This window comes from Sander lucioperca, chromosome 13, assembly GCF_008315115.2.
Source record: "Sander lucioperca isolate FBNREF2018 chromosome 13, SLUC_FBN_1.2, whole genome shotgun sequence".
Taxonomy (NCBI): domain Eukaryota; kingdom Metazoa; phylum Chordata; class Actinopteri; order Perciformes; family Percidae; genus Sander; species Sander lucioperca.
In genome coordinates, this window is record NC_050185.1 from 4,323,680 (window position 1) to 4,339,668 (window position 15,989).

General features: G+C 40.1%; 2 protein-coding genes across 5 annotated transcripts; both read left to right on the top strand.

Moving 5' to 3' along the window:
• The first annotated feature begins 1,293 nt into the window (after nt 1-1,293).
• mmp30 (matrix metallopeptidase 30) lies at nt 1,294-5,518 on the top strand. 3 transcript variants are annotated; one of them, XM_031310883.2, is made up of 11 exons: nt 1,294-1,576; nt 2,121-2,368; nt 3,240-3,388; nt 3,467-3,592; nt 3,689-3,850; nt 3,986-4,211; nt 4,374-4,504; nt 4,642-4,801; nt 4,890-4,993; nt 5,081-5,204; nt 5,241-5,518. In XM_031310883.2, the coding sequence occupies exons 1-10, from the start codon at nt 1,469-1,471 to the stop codon at nt 5,182-5,184; spliced, it is 1,518 nt and encodes a 505-aa protein (XP_031166743.1). In that variant the 5' UTR covers nt 1,294-1,468; the 3' UTR covers nt 5,185-5,204; nt 5,241-5,518. The 3 variants fall into 3 exon arrangements, with proteins under 3 accessions (XP_031166743.1, XP_031166742.1, XP_035864820.1); XM_031310882.2 differs by having other exon boundaries at nt 5,245-5,518; XM_036008927.1 differs by having other exon boundaries at nt 5,081-5,518.
• A 688-nt stretch (nt 5,519-6,206) lies between these two features.
• On the top strand, nt 6,207-15,141 carry acat1 (acetyl-CoA acetyltransferase 1). 2 transcript variants are annotated; one of them, XM_036008928.1, is made up of 13 exons: nt 6,207-6,388; nt 7,037-7,084; nt 7,176-7,293; nt 7,420-7,515; nt 8,457-8,557; nt 8,943-9,086; nt 9,727-9,877; nt 9,962-10,057; nt 10,488-10,601; nt 11,245-11,309; nt 12,429-12,586; nt 14,745-14,899; nt 14,934-15,141. In XM_036008928.1, exons 1-12 carry the CDS (start codon nt 6,338-6,340, stop codon nt 14,863-14,865), a joined length of 1,263 nt encoding a protein of 420 aa, XP_035864821.1. In that variant the 5' UTR covers nt 6,207-6,337; the 3' UTR covers nt 14,866-14,899; nt 14,934-15,141. The 2 variants fall into 2 exon arrangements, with proteins under 2 accessions (XP_035864821.1, XP_031166745.1); XM_031310885.2 differs by having other exon boundaries at nt 14,745-14,973.
• Nucleotides 15,142-15,989: the final 848 nt, after the last annotated feature.

The window sequence follows — 15,989 nt, forward strand, 5'->3', positions numbered from 1 at the left end:
TTAGAATAAATGTACACCAGCAGTGTTAAAACAGTAAAATCTATTATTCAAAATAGTATATTTTCAACATTTAATTGTATCAAATGCATTTCGCAAACATGCAGTATATACATACTGATATTATTTTTTAGATATTGTCTACATGTCTGTTATTTGTATATGTACTTTGCAGTATTGAAGTTATGACATTTTTCAGCCATCTTGGAAATTGTATATTTAGTCAAAAGTTTAATCGGAGGGTCATACTGTTAAGAAGCTCCTGATGATGCCTCCATAGCATAGCATTTGACCTATTACTACTGGTTATATTGCTGCTATGCTTTATATCTGCAACCTAATGACATTGGTAACCTTTTATAATAACCATCAATAATAAATGGGAAGTTGTTAGTTAAAGTTGTTTACTGTTTTCATTGTATGTGAACATTCTTTTCTAAGAGGGTTGAATCTATACAATGAACACAACAATGAACATTTCTATAAAATCACATCAGGTGTTTAATGTTGTTAAATACAGTAAGCTCACTAACATCCACCACAAATGCAGTGAGCAGGCCCAGGGTCACCATATATAAAAGAACAGGAAGCTCATTGCTTGCAAAAAAAATGGAAATATGCATTAAGGCATTAATGTGCCTTCTAAAACAAAACTGCTTGGTGTAAATCAAAAAAATGCGGGCATAAAATTGACTGTAGAAATACATGGAAGTCACTTTTGATAAACTGATAATCAGACTGTGGTTAGATGCTGTTGGAGTCTTCACTAGGCCTGTTGCCTTTTGGTTAGAGTGAAGAATTCTTTTTTTGTCAATTATTCCATTTTAAATCCAGAGAATTCTTAATGCTGCTCTAAATTTATGATAGTTGCACCACATGGATATACAATGTCAAAGAAAGGGTGACAGGACATTGCGTTTTGCTCCCCAAATCTTTAGTTCTGTATTTTCATCTGGTAATTTAACACGTTATAAGCAAACAATAAGTAAACAACTCAAAGGGGAAAACTACCTATGCTCTCAAAACATTTTTTTGCGAGTAAGACAAATCTGTACAAGTGAGGGGATGAGCAAAAAGGAACAGTAGTAAAACAATACAGTTGAGTCTCCAACAACTTCATGAAACAGGCCTGATGTTCAGATCTACATCATGTTCACGCAGGCCCAAACTTCTTTAACTGGTGACCTCACCTTACCTCTTCCACCCCTGACTCCCTCTCCTATCACTGCACTTCATTTCTCTCCTGATGTTCTAAACAAGCATGTTCAAACACTTGCAGGAATGTTTCATTGCCCTATCTAGATCTTCCTGTGATCTTTATCCCCCAACCAAAACATTGAAATTGACTGTTTCAGGAAATAACCAACTAGTGGGTTCCAACTCTACATCTGAGCAGAACCTGAGAGGAAGACGTAAAGTAAAGTAGACAGAGTTATTCCTTCTTTTTCTCTGCAGTAGACAAAAAGGAATCATGGAAGGTGCACTGGCTGTTAAAGCGGTGACAATGCTTGTGATTGTAGCACTCTGTGGAGCTGCGCCCACCACTTCACCCAGGCAAGAAGAGCTCTCTGAAGCCCAGGTAATCATGAGGGGTTCTAAATGTTCAAATACGGCACAGTTTGTTGGAGTTATTTAACCTGTCAATATTAAGGAGGTGATTCTGTAAGATCAATGCTCTTTCAAAATTGTCAAACAATAAAGTTCAACCTTTATTAAATGTATCATTAAAAAGAAAAATGTTCTTCCCATTTTCAGAAATATTAATATCCTACTAAAGGCATTTAAAGTCAGCTTTACAGCATTACATTTGTTTGAACAAGTGCCTGTGCTACACATCACACCAGACAGAATTTTTAAATGATTAATGTGGTTAACAGAAATATTTTCCGTGATGAACAATTTGAACCAGCAAATAAGCGACGACAGATTAAATATGTATAGGGTATTTTTCAGATATGCTGGAAATATAAGAGTAAGTGATTATATTGTATATCTATAATGTTCAAGAAGTCCGAGCAGTTCAAGAAGTAAGTTCGAATTTTTTTATTATTATATTTAAAAAAAAGTGAACTTGACTAAAGTTACAGTATTTCAGGGTCCCTCCTGTTTTTTTCTCTGTCCAGGTCTATCTGTCTCAGTTTTTCTCTGATGTGGGTGTCAGTGCCCCCAACAGTGTGTGGCGCAGCTCTCTAGATTCCTTCGAAGGCACTCTCAGAAAAATGCAGGAGTATTTTGGCCTAGAGGTGTCGGGGCAGTTGGACGCCAGCACCCTGGAAGTGATGGCTCGCCCCCGCTGTGGTTTCACAGATGTGAGCGCATATGGCCACTTTGACGGTCAGCCAAAGTGGAACAAGGCTGTGGTTACATACAGGTACTACACTAGTTCTCCATGTCAGAACAGAGAGCAACAAGTCTCTGCAAGCCCTTCATCCAAACATAAAGCATGGGGGAGGCAGTAGCTCAGTCCGTAGGGACCTTGCTTGGGAACCACCTCCTGGGTCACTGCTTAGATGCCCTTGAGCGAGGCACTAAAGCCTTAACTGCTCAGGGTGCTGTGCTGCAGCGACCCATCATTCTGACATCTCTCCACATTTAATGCATGTGTGCGTGTGTGTGTGTGTGTGTGTTAGAATTTGTGTATGTGGTAAGTTGAGACAGTAGTACGCGTCATTCGGGTCAGTGTCCAACAAAACAGCAGTAGGTCATAACCTGTCTCAGGCACAGTAGTAGTTCAACTCTCTGTCTCCATAGATGACGGGAGACGTAACAACTGAATGATAAGCCAGTGCTGCTTTATGCGCACTGGCTGCTTTATTCCCATCCTGCCAAAGTCAGGGGAGGAAGTTAACACATAACACACACGCACGCACACACACACACACACACACACACACACACACACACACACACACACACACACACACCTAAGAATAGGCTCTACTGCAGTATCGTCAGGCTGACATGGTTTTCAGTCTGTGCTCAGGTGTTTGGGTTCATGATTTAGGTAAGCACATGATACTCAAAACTACACTGTGGTCAAGCTGCATTGGTAATCCTTATTCTCTGTAAATCCAAAACATAACAACATAATGAAAACCTGAATATTCCCAAAAAGACACATCAAGTACATTATTATTGTTAGTAATATTATTATTATAATTATTATTATTAATTTAATATTATTATCATTAAAGCTCCTGTTAAGAAATTTGTAAACCATTTTCACTCTCACACCACCGTAGGATAATTGACTACACACCAGACCTGAGTCAAAGGGATGTGGATGCCACCATAGCCAAGGCTCTGAAACTCTACAGTGACGTCATTCCACTGAATTTTAAGCAAATCCACAGCGGCACAGCTGACATCATGATCACGTTCAAGGCTCGAGGTAATGCAGTGCCTTCAGTGCCTTTGAGAAAATGTCTGATCTAGTGTTAACTATATATTCTTCTCCTCTCAAAACCAGACCATGGAGATTTTTCTCCATTCGATGGGCTGAAGGGGGTCTTGGCCCATGCATTCTCCCCTGGAGAGGGCATTGGTGGTGACACCCATTTTGATGAAGATGAAAACTGGACTCTAACTTCAGCAGGTGCTGACATTAAGGAAACATTGCTATTAAGGTGATGTTATGCTTCAGCTGATTATGTAGGCTACCCACTGTAACTTTGTAAGTGTGTATCTGCAGGAACCAACCTGTTCTTGGTGGCAGCCCATGAGTTTGGTCATGCACTGGGGTTAGCCCACTCTAAGGTCCAGACAGCCCTGTTGTATCCCACCTACCAGTATGTGAACACAGTGGGCTACGTGCTACCAGATGATGACAGACAGGGAGTACAGGCTATCTACGGTGAGAGCCCAACTAATTCATAGACTGATTTCTGCAACTTATCAGGGTGTTATATTTCGGAAACAGAGCACTTTTCATGAAACGAAACTCAACTATCTTTACCAGTGTCCTTTCTTTGTGTTTTGCCTCTCAAAGGAGTCAGAGCAACATCAGCTCAACCAACGACTAAACCTGCCCCAAATCCACAGCCGAACATACCTCTGCCAAATCCACAGCCTAACAGACCTGTGCCAAAACCCCAACCTAGACCTGAACCAAATCCTAAACCCACATCAGAACCTACTCCAGATAGGTGCAACAGGAACCTGGTTTTTGATGCTGCAACCTTCATTCAGAGTAGTCTCTACTTCTTCAAGGATGGGTAAGACATTTATGCAAAATTTTCGATTTTGTCATTGGAGTTTCATAAAAAAACATGCTACTCCATTAGATAGAGCTGTTATTTTGAAAGTAAGTTTGTTTTTTTTTCTCTCAGTATGTGACCACTGTCAGCTTATCATGGAACATTGTGTTTCTTTGTCAGACATTTCTGGATGAGAAGCAGCTCCTGGGGCGGCATCAGAATGAAGAAAATACAGTCTGTCTGGCCTGGAATCAGCAAAGTTGATGCTGCTTATGAGAATACGAAAAGCAATACTGTAATTTTCTTTGAAGGTACAAAATTAAGTTGGTAGTTAATAATCCACAAATGATTTTTTTGTTGTTCTTTTTTTGGTGAATTAAAATGACTAAACGTTTTAAATAAATGCTGGGACCAGTTGGGAAGATAACTCTACCTTATCACGTCACAGGGAATCATTATTGGGGCATCAGAGGAAACACTGTCCTACCTGGTTATCCCAAACCTCTCAGCGACTTTGGCTTCCCTCCATCTGTCACCAAGGTAGATGCTGCCGTCCATGTGTCAATCACAAGCAAAACCCTCCTCTTTGTGAATGACAGATACTGGAGGTGAGTAATGTCGATAGCCGTGAACATCTAGGATCAGTCCTGACAGATACCACATGTTGATGAACACCTCTCCATGTTCCTCATATAGCTACAATGAAAGGATGGGCAGAATGGATGATGGGTACCCAAAATTCATTAGCGTAGAGTTCCCTGGGATCGGCTTAAGAGTGGATGCTGCTTTTGAGAACAAAGGTAGGTTACAGTCAAAGGTTAGTCCCTTCACAGTAACATTATCATTACCAGTTTGGGGAGATACCAATGATGCATCCCCCCTTTCAGGTTACCTGTACTTTTCATATGGATCCAGCCAGACTGAGTACCACTATGCACGGAGAAGAGTGATTCGCAATCTGTTAAACTATGGATGGATGGTTTGCAACTAAAGAAACACAGACCAAAAATACGCACACGCAGGCACGAAATCCAGCACGCACGCACGCACGCACGCACACACACACACACACACACACACACACACACCTGTGAGCATACAATACCAGCTACTGTATGTTCCACTCCACTAACTAATCCTGAGTAGGTTAAATAGGCTTTTCTGTAGAAATCTGCATGGGAATACATAGAAATAGCGTACACTATGAAATAGTATAATAATCCTGTAGGCAACGACTACTTGTTATTTAGCCACTGTGTTTTCTTGTATGCATTAGGCTACATTATTAAACATGATTTAATAAATCTTTAAAGCAAAAACATCAATGCTTGAGTTTGTGAATTACGATAAATTAGAACAAGGGAAATCTGGAATCTCTGGTGTTTGAATGAACCAGATAGGCCTACTGTTGTTAGGCTACAGTCTGTGGTGTGAACCCAGGTGAGTTGAATAGGAGGTTATTAATCTTTCCTGCATGGTCTCAGAAGAGTTGTTGTAAAAGGAAAACCAATCACATATAGACTAGTTGTAGTTAACTTTACAAGAGCACAATAGGCACCAGGAGCTGATGAAAGGTAGAGGATGCCTCGTTAATTTTCTTTATACAATGGTTTTACGAGCTAGTGAGATGCTTACATAATGTAGCCAGTAGGCTATAGATTTAAAACCCCAAAAGGAAAAGACATTGACTTGTGACACAGTAGACAGATTTAATGCAATAAATTGTGTGCACAGTTCAGTAATCTGTGGGAGCAGATGGGTTTTTTTCCCACTGCAACAGGAACTGTCATTGAAGCAAAAAATTAAAAAATCCAAAACCAGGCCCTGCCTAATTTATCCACTTGCAGATCTGCACTACCAACATAAAAAACACTTAATTTTTATATTAAAAATATATTAAAAAGTTTTTGTATGTGTTAATGCTGAAAGTTATTGAAGATAAATATCTGGTGCAGTCATACGGATACAGTTCATGTGGCCTGTGTTGCGATGTCACTGCTAAAACTACAATAACCACAATGCCTACCCAACGATGACGTCAGGAAACACACCTCTTACTGTGATTGGCTGATATTTTTATCCTTCCTCTGAAGGTGAAGTCGGTCCGAGTGAGTCAGTGGTCACAAGTCATCTCCTAGTCCAACATGTCATCCAGTGGACTTTTAACCATGCACGCTCAAATTTGTAAACGCCTGGTAAGTGAGGGTGTGTAAAATAATGTGTTTGGGTTTGTCTGTTTTATTATTATATTGCATAGGAATGCTGTATTAAGTCTGGCTGGCTGTAAACACAAGGCCCTGGTTAACTTTAGAGTAACGTTAGCATAGCCAGCTAACCTTTGTGTGTATGTGGAGCGTCCTTGACTGAAACACCTGAAAACTGCTCCAGGTTGCTCGAGCGTCTCATATCACTGGCTACGGTTTTTACAACGGTGCAACCGCAAACTCTGCTTTCCAGCAAAATAAAGATGCTAACAATTACAGTAGCAACAGTAACGTCAGCTAGCTGAACTGACCATATAAACGGCCAAAATAGTGTCTTGCTAACGGGGGACAGTTACAAGTTTGAATGACACGAGACTTAACTGTAGATTAAAATTGCAATTTTAGCTCGTGTTTCGTCATTTAACTTGGCTAATGCCACCTGCTTGTGTGTGCCCTTGTTAGCATAGCTAATGTATGGCTCATGCTTCTCTGCTTGCTTGAGTTTAAACTTGATTAAATTGAGTTGTATCAAGGCGCTTGAGGTTGAACAGCAGACTTGATTAGAAAGACAGATTAGAATTGGGAGATCTCATCATGTATGGAAGATGATTTATCCCTATCATTGTCCTGCCATTGTAGGCTCACAAGTACCTTTCAAGAACCTACACATCTCGCCCTTCACTCAATGTAAGTACAGTAACTGACTATTGAAATTCTCCTCCCAATTAAATGTGTGGACAGCGCACTTTAATGCAGACTTTTAATTGCATGGTTTCAGGAAGTCGTCATTGTCAGTGCAGTCCGCACTCCAATGGGCTCCTTCAGAGGCAGCCTGGCAGCAGTACCAGCCACCAAACTGGGCTCCATTGCCATCAAGGGAGCCATAGACAAAGCAGGTATCTGCAAGCATGGCTAAGCTAATACACCATATGTAACACATTACCTTAGTGTTACATGAGTAGGTGGATAGTTGGATCAAAGAGAAGAATGCTGTGTATATTTAGTGAGTTTCTTGTGTTTAGGAATTGCTCCTGAAGAGGTAAAGGAAGTCTACATGGGCAACGTGCTTCAAGCAGGAGAAGGACAGGCACCCACAAGACAAGCCTTGCTTGGAGCAGGTATGACCACACTGACTTATTTTTTACCCTTATTTCAAAATATTGGCATTGCACCAAAATATTGATGTCCAAAAACTATGTGCTGTCATGACAAATCAGAAATGATTGTACATAAAGCAGGAGTGTCATCTCCTTCCCCTTTAAAGCTAACTGTGAGAAGCTAATTGGTCTTGGTCCTGTATACATTCACGCTACAATATACAAAAACCAAAAGCCTGCATCTCCAAGGTGACACAAGGTTTTTCAGCAGCTTAGAGAGACCTCCTTATATCATCAATGATATGAAAAGTTACAGGAAGGCTGGAAACTAATGTGAAAACATAACAGAAACATAACAGCTATGATTGACAGTTCTATTTTTTATCATGCAGATCACTGTGAAATAATATACTACCATTGTCAAATATACAGCTCCCTGTGCCATACTGACACACAAAAGCATAGCTGTCAACTGATTTGCAGCACCTGAGAAGTCCTGTGGTGAGGAGCAGAGAGTAACAACGGTGCTTTTCAGGTGTTGCGCTAATCACTCCGGCCAAGTAGCAGAAGTAGCAGTGCTTCACCTTTCTGAGAATATAGTTCCCAGTTTGTATACGGTTAGAAGATGGCTGTGTCTCATGTGACCTTGTTATTTTTACACGCTGTGACTATACAAATCACAACATGTAAATAGGAAAATGTTGCTGTTATTTTGTCACTTATGGGAGCAGTAGGCTAGATGGAGCCGGTTACCTCCAGGATCTGTGCTAAGCTAGGCTAGTGGTGGGTGCGTCAGACAGAGTTACGACACGCACAGAGGTGAGAAGGGTATGTATGGACTTATCTAACTCTGGGGGATACGGGGAATTAGACAAAGTCCCAATAAGTCGGCGTGTTCCTTTTTTAAAGATTTTAGTTGTATCTATTTTTGCAAATGCAAATATGTCTGATTTTATCTTCAGGCTTGACCCTCGGCACTCCAGCAACAACAATCAACAAAGTCTGTGCGTCCGGGATGAAGTCCATCATGATGGCAGCTCAAAGTCTAATGTGTGGACACCAGGTAGCCAAAGCATTAAATACACGGTCTCTCTCCTGCTTGCTCGAGTACAAAGACAAACATGGAAGATAATGAAAAACAGATCATGGAAAACTTTATTGTGACCAAAAACAAGCTTTGTTTTACCTAAGATTTTTGATAACTTGCAAGCTAACACAGTATGGTCACCATAGACTACACATCTTTCAGTTCTTTAATATAATGGCTGTACAGTAATTACCAAATCCTGGGAAACACAGTAAGATTTAGAAGAAGTGACCTTATAAGTTTATACACATCCAACACTCAGGGTACACATATAACAGGAATTGTGGTTCAGTGCAAGACCAAACCATAGACTGTAGTTGTCACTACATTTTCGTATATGGCTGTGTGTGTGTGATTTAAGGATGTGATGGTGGCAGGAGGCATGGAGAGCATGTCCAACGTACCTTATGTGATGACCAGAGACACCCCAACCTACGGAGGAGTGAGGATGGAAGACCTCATTGTCAAGGACGGACTCACTGATGTCTACAACAAATTCCACATGGTAACTAATAGACCTACTGTTAAATATTACCTTGTTAAATATTTGTACTTTTCTAGTTGTAGAGATAACGTTTGAATGCATTTGAAAATATTATAAGTCAGCATAAATTATTTGTAGTAAAATAGTTGCTTCTGTAATTGGATGCATTTTTGGTTGAGAAGTAAGAGTTGGGTTTAGAGCCAGTGCAAGGTGATCATGAAAGCCAATACAAAATAGTATAAAAGCTTTCTGAGTTTTATTTTTATGTTATTGAAAGTATTTGATATGGAAGCATTGTCCAAAACTCTGAAATGTTGTTACACTTAAAAAAAAAAAAACACAAAAAAAACGTCATTTACATTTTTCTAGATGTTTGCATTTACTTGTGTATTAAAACATAAAACGTTGTTTACAAGGTGAAGAGTAAATGTGTAATTAATTGTTGGTTATATATTTTAAAATGTAAATTGATAATGTATCCTAACAAAACATTAGCATTTAGCTGCAACAGCAATGTGTGTGGAACAAAATGTGTATTTAAGAAATCTGTCATTTCGTGCATTGTGTGTTTACAGAGCATGAGGTGGAAGAGGACCTATAAATCTGTCCTATTTATATTTTATCTGTTTTCTGTTGCTTTTGCCTTACTGCCTTTTAACAGGGCAACTGTGCAGAAAACACAGCCAAGAACAGCAACATCACCAGAGAGGAGCAAGACGCCTACGCCATCGGCTCGTACAGCCGCAGCAAAGCAGCGTACGAGTCTGGCTTGCTGGCCAAGGAGATTGTACCAGTCAGCATTCCCCAGAAAGGTACAGCAAGTTGGTCTCAGGCCAGTGACGGTGGTCATTTACTTTATGTAACGCAACATATCTGACGTTGACGTGGTTTTGTAGGCAAACCTGATGTGGTCGTGTCCGAGGATGAAGAGTGGAGGAGGGTCGACTTCAGCAAAGTTCCCAAACTGAGAGCAGTGTTCCAGAAAGAGAATGGTAATGATGCAGTTGTCAGTACTTCCACTGATTCATGACCTGAGCTGGGGGGGGGGGTATTAGGCCACTTTTTGTCTAACTAAACAGATTTGTTCAGAAAAGGCATGCATCATACTTGTACTTCATTCACTTTCCACAAAGATTTAGTTATTTACACTTATTTAGCATCTTTTTAATTTGTCCTTAACCTTTCATCCTGTAATAACTCATAGTACTACTGCTTGTTATTGAAGTTGTACTATTCTGCTGCTAATTAACTTTAAAATGTAATCACTTGTTCATGTTCCCAGATGTCCTTTACAAGTTCAACCCTAAGAACATTAGTTGTAGGCAAAAGTAACTCAATTAGGTACAAAAGTAATATGCTTGCTCAAGGAAACATATTTGTGTTTAATGTACATTTTGTTCTGATTGGACACTTGCTTTTTAGGCACGGTGACGGCAGCCAATGCCAGCACCCTGAACGATGGAGCTGCCGCTCTCGTTTTAATGACAGCAGATGCTGCAAAGAGACTCAACGTCACTCCACTGGCCAGGATTGTCTGTAAGATTTACACATATACACACACTAAGCAGCGCTTGCAGAGCGTGACTAAACAGAGGTTTTAACACATGGCAGGCCTACAGAGGAAACGTAAAACTGTTGGACTGCATTTATTCTACCAAGTCAATAGTCAGAGAGGTAAGTATGCAAGTTAAAAGCAATACAAGGTTTGTTGGATGTATGTGTAGGAAATTATAATGTTAAAGGTCAGGTTTAAATGGAGAAAATAAAAACAATTTTCATCCGACACCAACCTCTCAACAAGCTGTAAGCTTTGGACAGTATAAGGTATCTTTTTTTCAGGGTGTCTGTTGGGTCTTAAAAAGTATTCTCTCTCTCTCTCTGTCTCTCTGTCTCTCTGTCTCTCTCTCTCTCTCTCTCTCTCTCTCTCTGTCTCTCTGTCTCTCTCTCTCTCTGAAATGATTTGTGCGCTTCACCAAAGTCTTAACGATATGGCTAGATTATCTAAAGCCTGAATATAGATCCAAGACACATGGTTTGTGGAGAACAGAATCTCTAAAATTACAAATATCTGTCCTTTTGTCAAATTCACATAAACACACACCTCATTTAACAGGATGTTTTACACAGTGCTACAGTTGTGGTTAAACTGCCGGATTGATATGTTATATTTTTCCCATAGCTTTTGCTGATGCTGCTGTTGCACCCATTGATTTCCCAATTGCTCCTGCATTTGCTGTACCAAAGGTAAGCGTGGCCATGTGATTAGTAGGTTGTTTTTTTTTTTAGCCTGATCTGAGTCCTTAAATATAACTAGTACCTGGTTATACTCAGTCTGATCCAATACTTATATCTACCTAAATATGTATCATGAAATAGATTTAGAATGTCTTCTAAATCTGACACATCCTATTTTTTATAAGCTGCTTGATTTAAAAACTAAATGGCCTGATTCTAAATTACACTACTGTACACAAGTTGATAAGATTAAACTATTGATTCAACTAAACTATCTTGATTATTGATTCAAAGTTTAACTGGGAGAATGCAACTTCCAAAAACTGACATGGTGCAATCTGCTCAAGAGAAGATGTATCACGCGGTTGTACATGTTTTTACAGAGTGATGCTTCTTTTACCTCATAACAATTCTGAGATCTGGCAGAGTGCAGATACGGGCCCCAGAGGGCACATAAACAAACAGCCAAATGTTGACCTGCCAGTAAGTCACACACGGAATTAACCAGTGACGTTTGCCATTTTAACCAGTGAAAGCACCGGTCAGCATGGGCTAAAACTGAGAAGCTGCTACCTGAATGTTTTGTGCACTGATCTTTGCTAATAAGAAAGAGAAATGATAGCAGATTCATAAGTGTTACCTTTGTCACACTCATACAGATTTTGATCAACTTTATTTTACCAATCCATTATAAAAGGCCTGGATTGCCCTGATATGGTCCTTATGATCAGCTTGGGATATTTAGGCAATTGGGCACTTTTTTTAAGCTGTTTTCAGGTTTGTGTTTTATTATACTTATTATACTATTTGGTCATCCCAGAAAATGTGGCAGGGCAGTGATCCTGGAAGTGTTTATATATTGACTATTTTGATTGTTTTCCTCCTTTTTGTTTTGACTATTTTTGTATATGTGTGTATTGTAGTTAAACATGCACAAAATAAAACCATCAGAATATTTTTTTGTTAATCTAAGTTTAATTAATGTTACACGATATACATAATATTTTTATTTTAAAGTCCAAAATTATTTACAAAAATGACAATATGTGCTCGAACCTGAACCACACTCAACTTTGTTCATGGATGCAGTTCTGTTAGAACATCCTAACACTCGTCTGTGTCTGTCAGGTCCTGGCTGCAGCAGGGCTGAAGAAGGAGGACATCACCATGTGGGAGATCAACGAGGCCTTCAGCGTGGTCGTGCTGGCCAACATCAAGATGTTGGACATCGACCCTGCAAAAGTCAACGTCAACGGGGGAGCTGTGTCACTGGGACACCCCATCGGGTAAGCAGCTGAGAGGGACTCGGACAGACTGGCCGGTCATTGCTTTGGAAGAGATCTGGGATGTGACCTGGATAGAGAGTTTGTTTCTCTTTTTCTGACCGGTAGCCGACTCTCGTTAACTGATCATTAACTGACAAGCAGGCAACTGAGTCCCAGTTCATTAATACTTTCCGCCAGGGGTGGAACGGTACACAGAAGTCACGGTTCGGTTCGTACCTCGGTTCAGACATCACGGTTCAATACAATGGAGGGAAAAACATAACAAAAATGCAGAAGGAACATTTTTTTTTATTGTGCATGTCTCAGGCTGTACTACCTAGTGTCATACCCCTGAGCTAGCTGCAACAGCCTTTAGTGTGTAAAGTAAGATGTAAACAAAGAGTACCCCACATCATCTCCAGACTCCATCTGTAACTTGTAAACAAAATAAGACAATCAGCTATAAAACTGGAAATACAGCATCTCTTATTTATGAAAGTGCAAATTACATATATAAACAATAATAACAACAACAAATATGTGGACGGGATGGCATGTTGTAACGAGGTTCGAGCACATGCAGCAAATACTTGAAGCCCTATTTGTATTTGTATCTAAAGGCTGGTTAAGCGCTGTAGGGAGGAGAAGTTGGACAGCTTTCTTTTGTCTCGTTCCAGTGATTGGTACAGCTGGGTGATGGCGTGGATATGCGTTAGCATATTAGATGTATTTCCACTTACATACCCAACAACTGCTGAACAACGGCGACACACAGTCCTCGTCTTATCCACCACTCTCTCGCCTGTAGCCTACTACTGGAACTGACCCGAAGACCAAAGTTTTCGAGGCCGGGAGGGCATGAGACGAGAAGGCATGACACGGGAGGCTCCAGGCTGCAGCCATACAGTCTCGAAGTTTTCCCAAACTTGCGATCTTGAAGAGGCCGGCGGGTTCTAACTCTTGTGGGTTGCCACCACTCGCCATACTCGTCCTTTAGTGCTGCTATCTCTGACTCACTCACTGGACCATCGACCTGCAAAAAACTGCGTGTAGGCGGAGCTCGGCTAGCTTCAGAGCTAAGGCGGGGCTACAGATTGGGTGTCCCTAGAACCCGCGTATCTAACAGTAGTTCCGCATTAAAATATGACAATTGTGAGTCTGTCTCCACCACATCCACCTGCGAGGTTGTCAGCTGGGAGTTTGCCTGGCATAGTCTGTGTGTTAGACAGCTGATTTAACCCACCAGTTCACATCAATGAGCACTGTCCAGCAGAGAGCCACAAACTTGGCAGAAAGAAATAACTTAAAACGCAACTTTCTACTGCAAAGTCTGCGCTGGCGAGTTAACTAGCCGTTAAGAAATCGATTGTATAACATATTTTTATTTTAAAATGCAAAAACCTTTTTTTAAATTTTTTGTTTTAATGTTTTTAAATGGTAGTATTAATTGGTCAAAATCCTTATTGTATTAACGGGTAAATAGTTATTCATTCACATTCTTAGACCTGGAATGAAGAGAAAAGAACAAAAATACTACCACTTAGCTTTTACCAGGAAGAAATGAGCTGAGATAAGGAACGAGTTGTGTCCTGTTTTCCAAACATATTGAATCTGTTTATCCCTTGCCTATTCCTTTCCCCTGTGATGTGGAAATAGATTTTTATTTGGCCAAATTTTAAATCTAATCAAGCAGAGAAAACCAAAGAACCGGCTGTAACTGACAAAGCAGCTTAGGCAAATCCTATCCCAAAAAGTATTTTGTTCCAATAAGTATATTTACACTTCAGGCCCATATTCAAACCTAGCCCAGAAAACTATGGATATCATGTCACTTACCAAAAATTGACAAGGTTAGCAGATATTTGACTGCTGCATCACTTGTTTTTAACTGTTTACCTTAGTAGTTTCTTGGTTTTGCATTACTACTTGAAGCAACAACATATCTTTTGTACTTTACACAGATCATGAATGAACTCTACTGGCTGTATGTTTGCATAGGGCCAGCCCAGTTCAGCATTATTTGGCCATGGCCACAACAACAAACCTTTCACTTACCAACTCTTCTCTCCGCCTTAAAATTACCCATGGCTTACTTTCAGTATGAATAACAATTGCAAAATAGCAATGTATACACAGAAAATGTTATGGATTACAACTTATTCGTTATGTCTCCTGTCAGGATGTCTGGGGCCAGAATCGTGGGCCACATGGTGCACAGCCTGAAGTCAGCCCAGTACGGGCTGGCAAGCATCTGCAACGGAGGTGGTGGAGCTTCATCCATTGTGATCCAGAAATTGTAGGAAACTTGATGGGAAACTTCTCTCTCCCTGGTACACTCTTTATTTCAAAGTGTTCACTACCTGTTGATACTAAATGATTAAGGCATCTGTAAACTCCCTTTTTACTGTGAAGAATGCTTCTGTTACAACTGTGGCCTTACTAAACAGTAAAGTAGGGCTCATGACATCATGACTCCAGTGTTTAAAACACTCATTTGTTTTGTGAAACCTATTGTGCAAAAAATATATTAATATTTAAATCTGAATTAAAATGGTTAAATAAATAGATTTTTATAAAACTGCTGTTGTTTCTCTGAATTTGTGACTAAAGGTTTGGCCTCAATAGACAAAGAAGTTAGAAAGAGAGCACAGACGTTTAGCTAAAAGTAATGAATGAACAGTTCAAAAGATTAGCTTAAAGTAATGGATGTCGCCATTTTCGCCCGCATGTCCGTTACCTTCTGCTTTCTTTGTGTTGACGTTCTAACCTCCGGTGGATTTGTGAGGACTATGATTAACTGCTCCTCAGATCTCTGCAGGGTAAATCCAGACAGCTAGCTAGACTATCTGTCCAATCTGAGTTTTCTGTTGCACGACTAAAACAACTTTTGAATGTACGCACATTTCCACCAAAACAAGTTCCTTCCAGAGGCTATTTTGCAGCGGGACCGTGGCTCTGTCTGTTGCTAAGCACCGCCCAAGATGATTGTGATTGGTTTAAAGAAATGCCAATAAACCAGAGCAGGTTTTTCTCCCATCCTGGAATGCTGCGTGGATTAGCCAGACCCTTGTTTGCAGCGCTGTGGAGGAAAGTCTGGCAAAGCGAGACTAATTTTAAAGTAATAAAGAGTCAGCACTGACATTTTTAAGCTGGCCACTAGATGCTACAGTTTTCCCTGTAATGTTAGGTGCACTGTCCATGTTGCAGGAGACAACAAGTCGGAGCTGAATGTAGCTGTGCTCGTATTTCCTTCACACAGCAGGTTTTATGTACATTTGTTCCTGCTATATCTTAATAACTAGTATTATGTGGTTAAAGGATTTAATTGAGGTTTTACCAGTTGAGGGTTTAAGATGTCTTTTAAAATGCATTTCGGCTGTTAACTCAATACAATAGAAGTGAATGACGGATTAGTTTGTGGTGT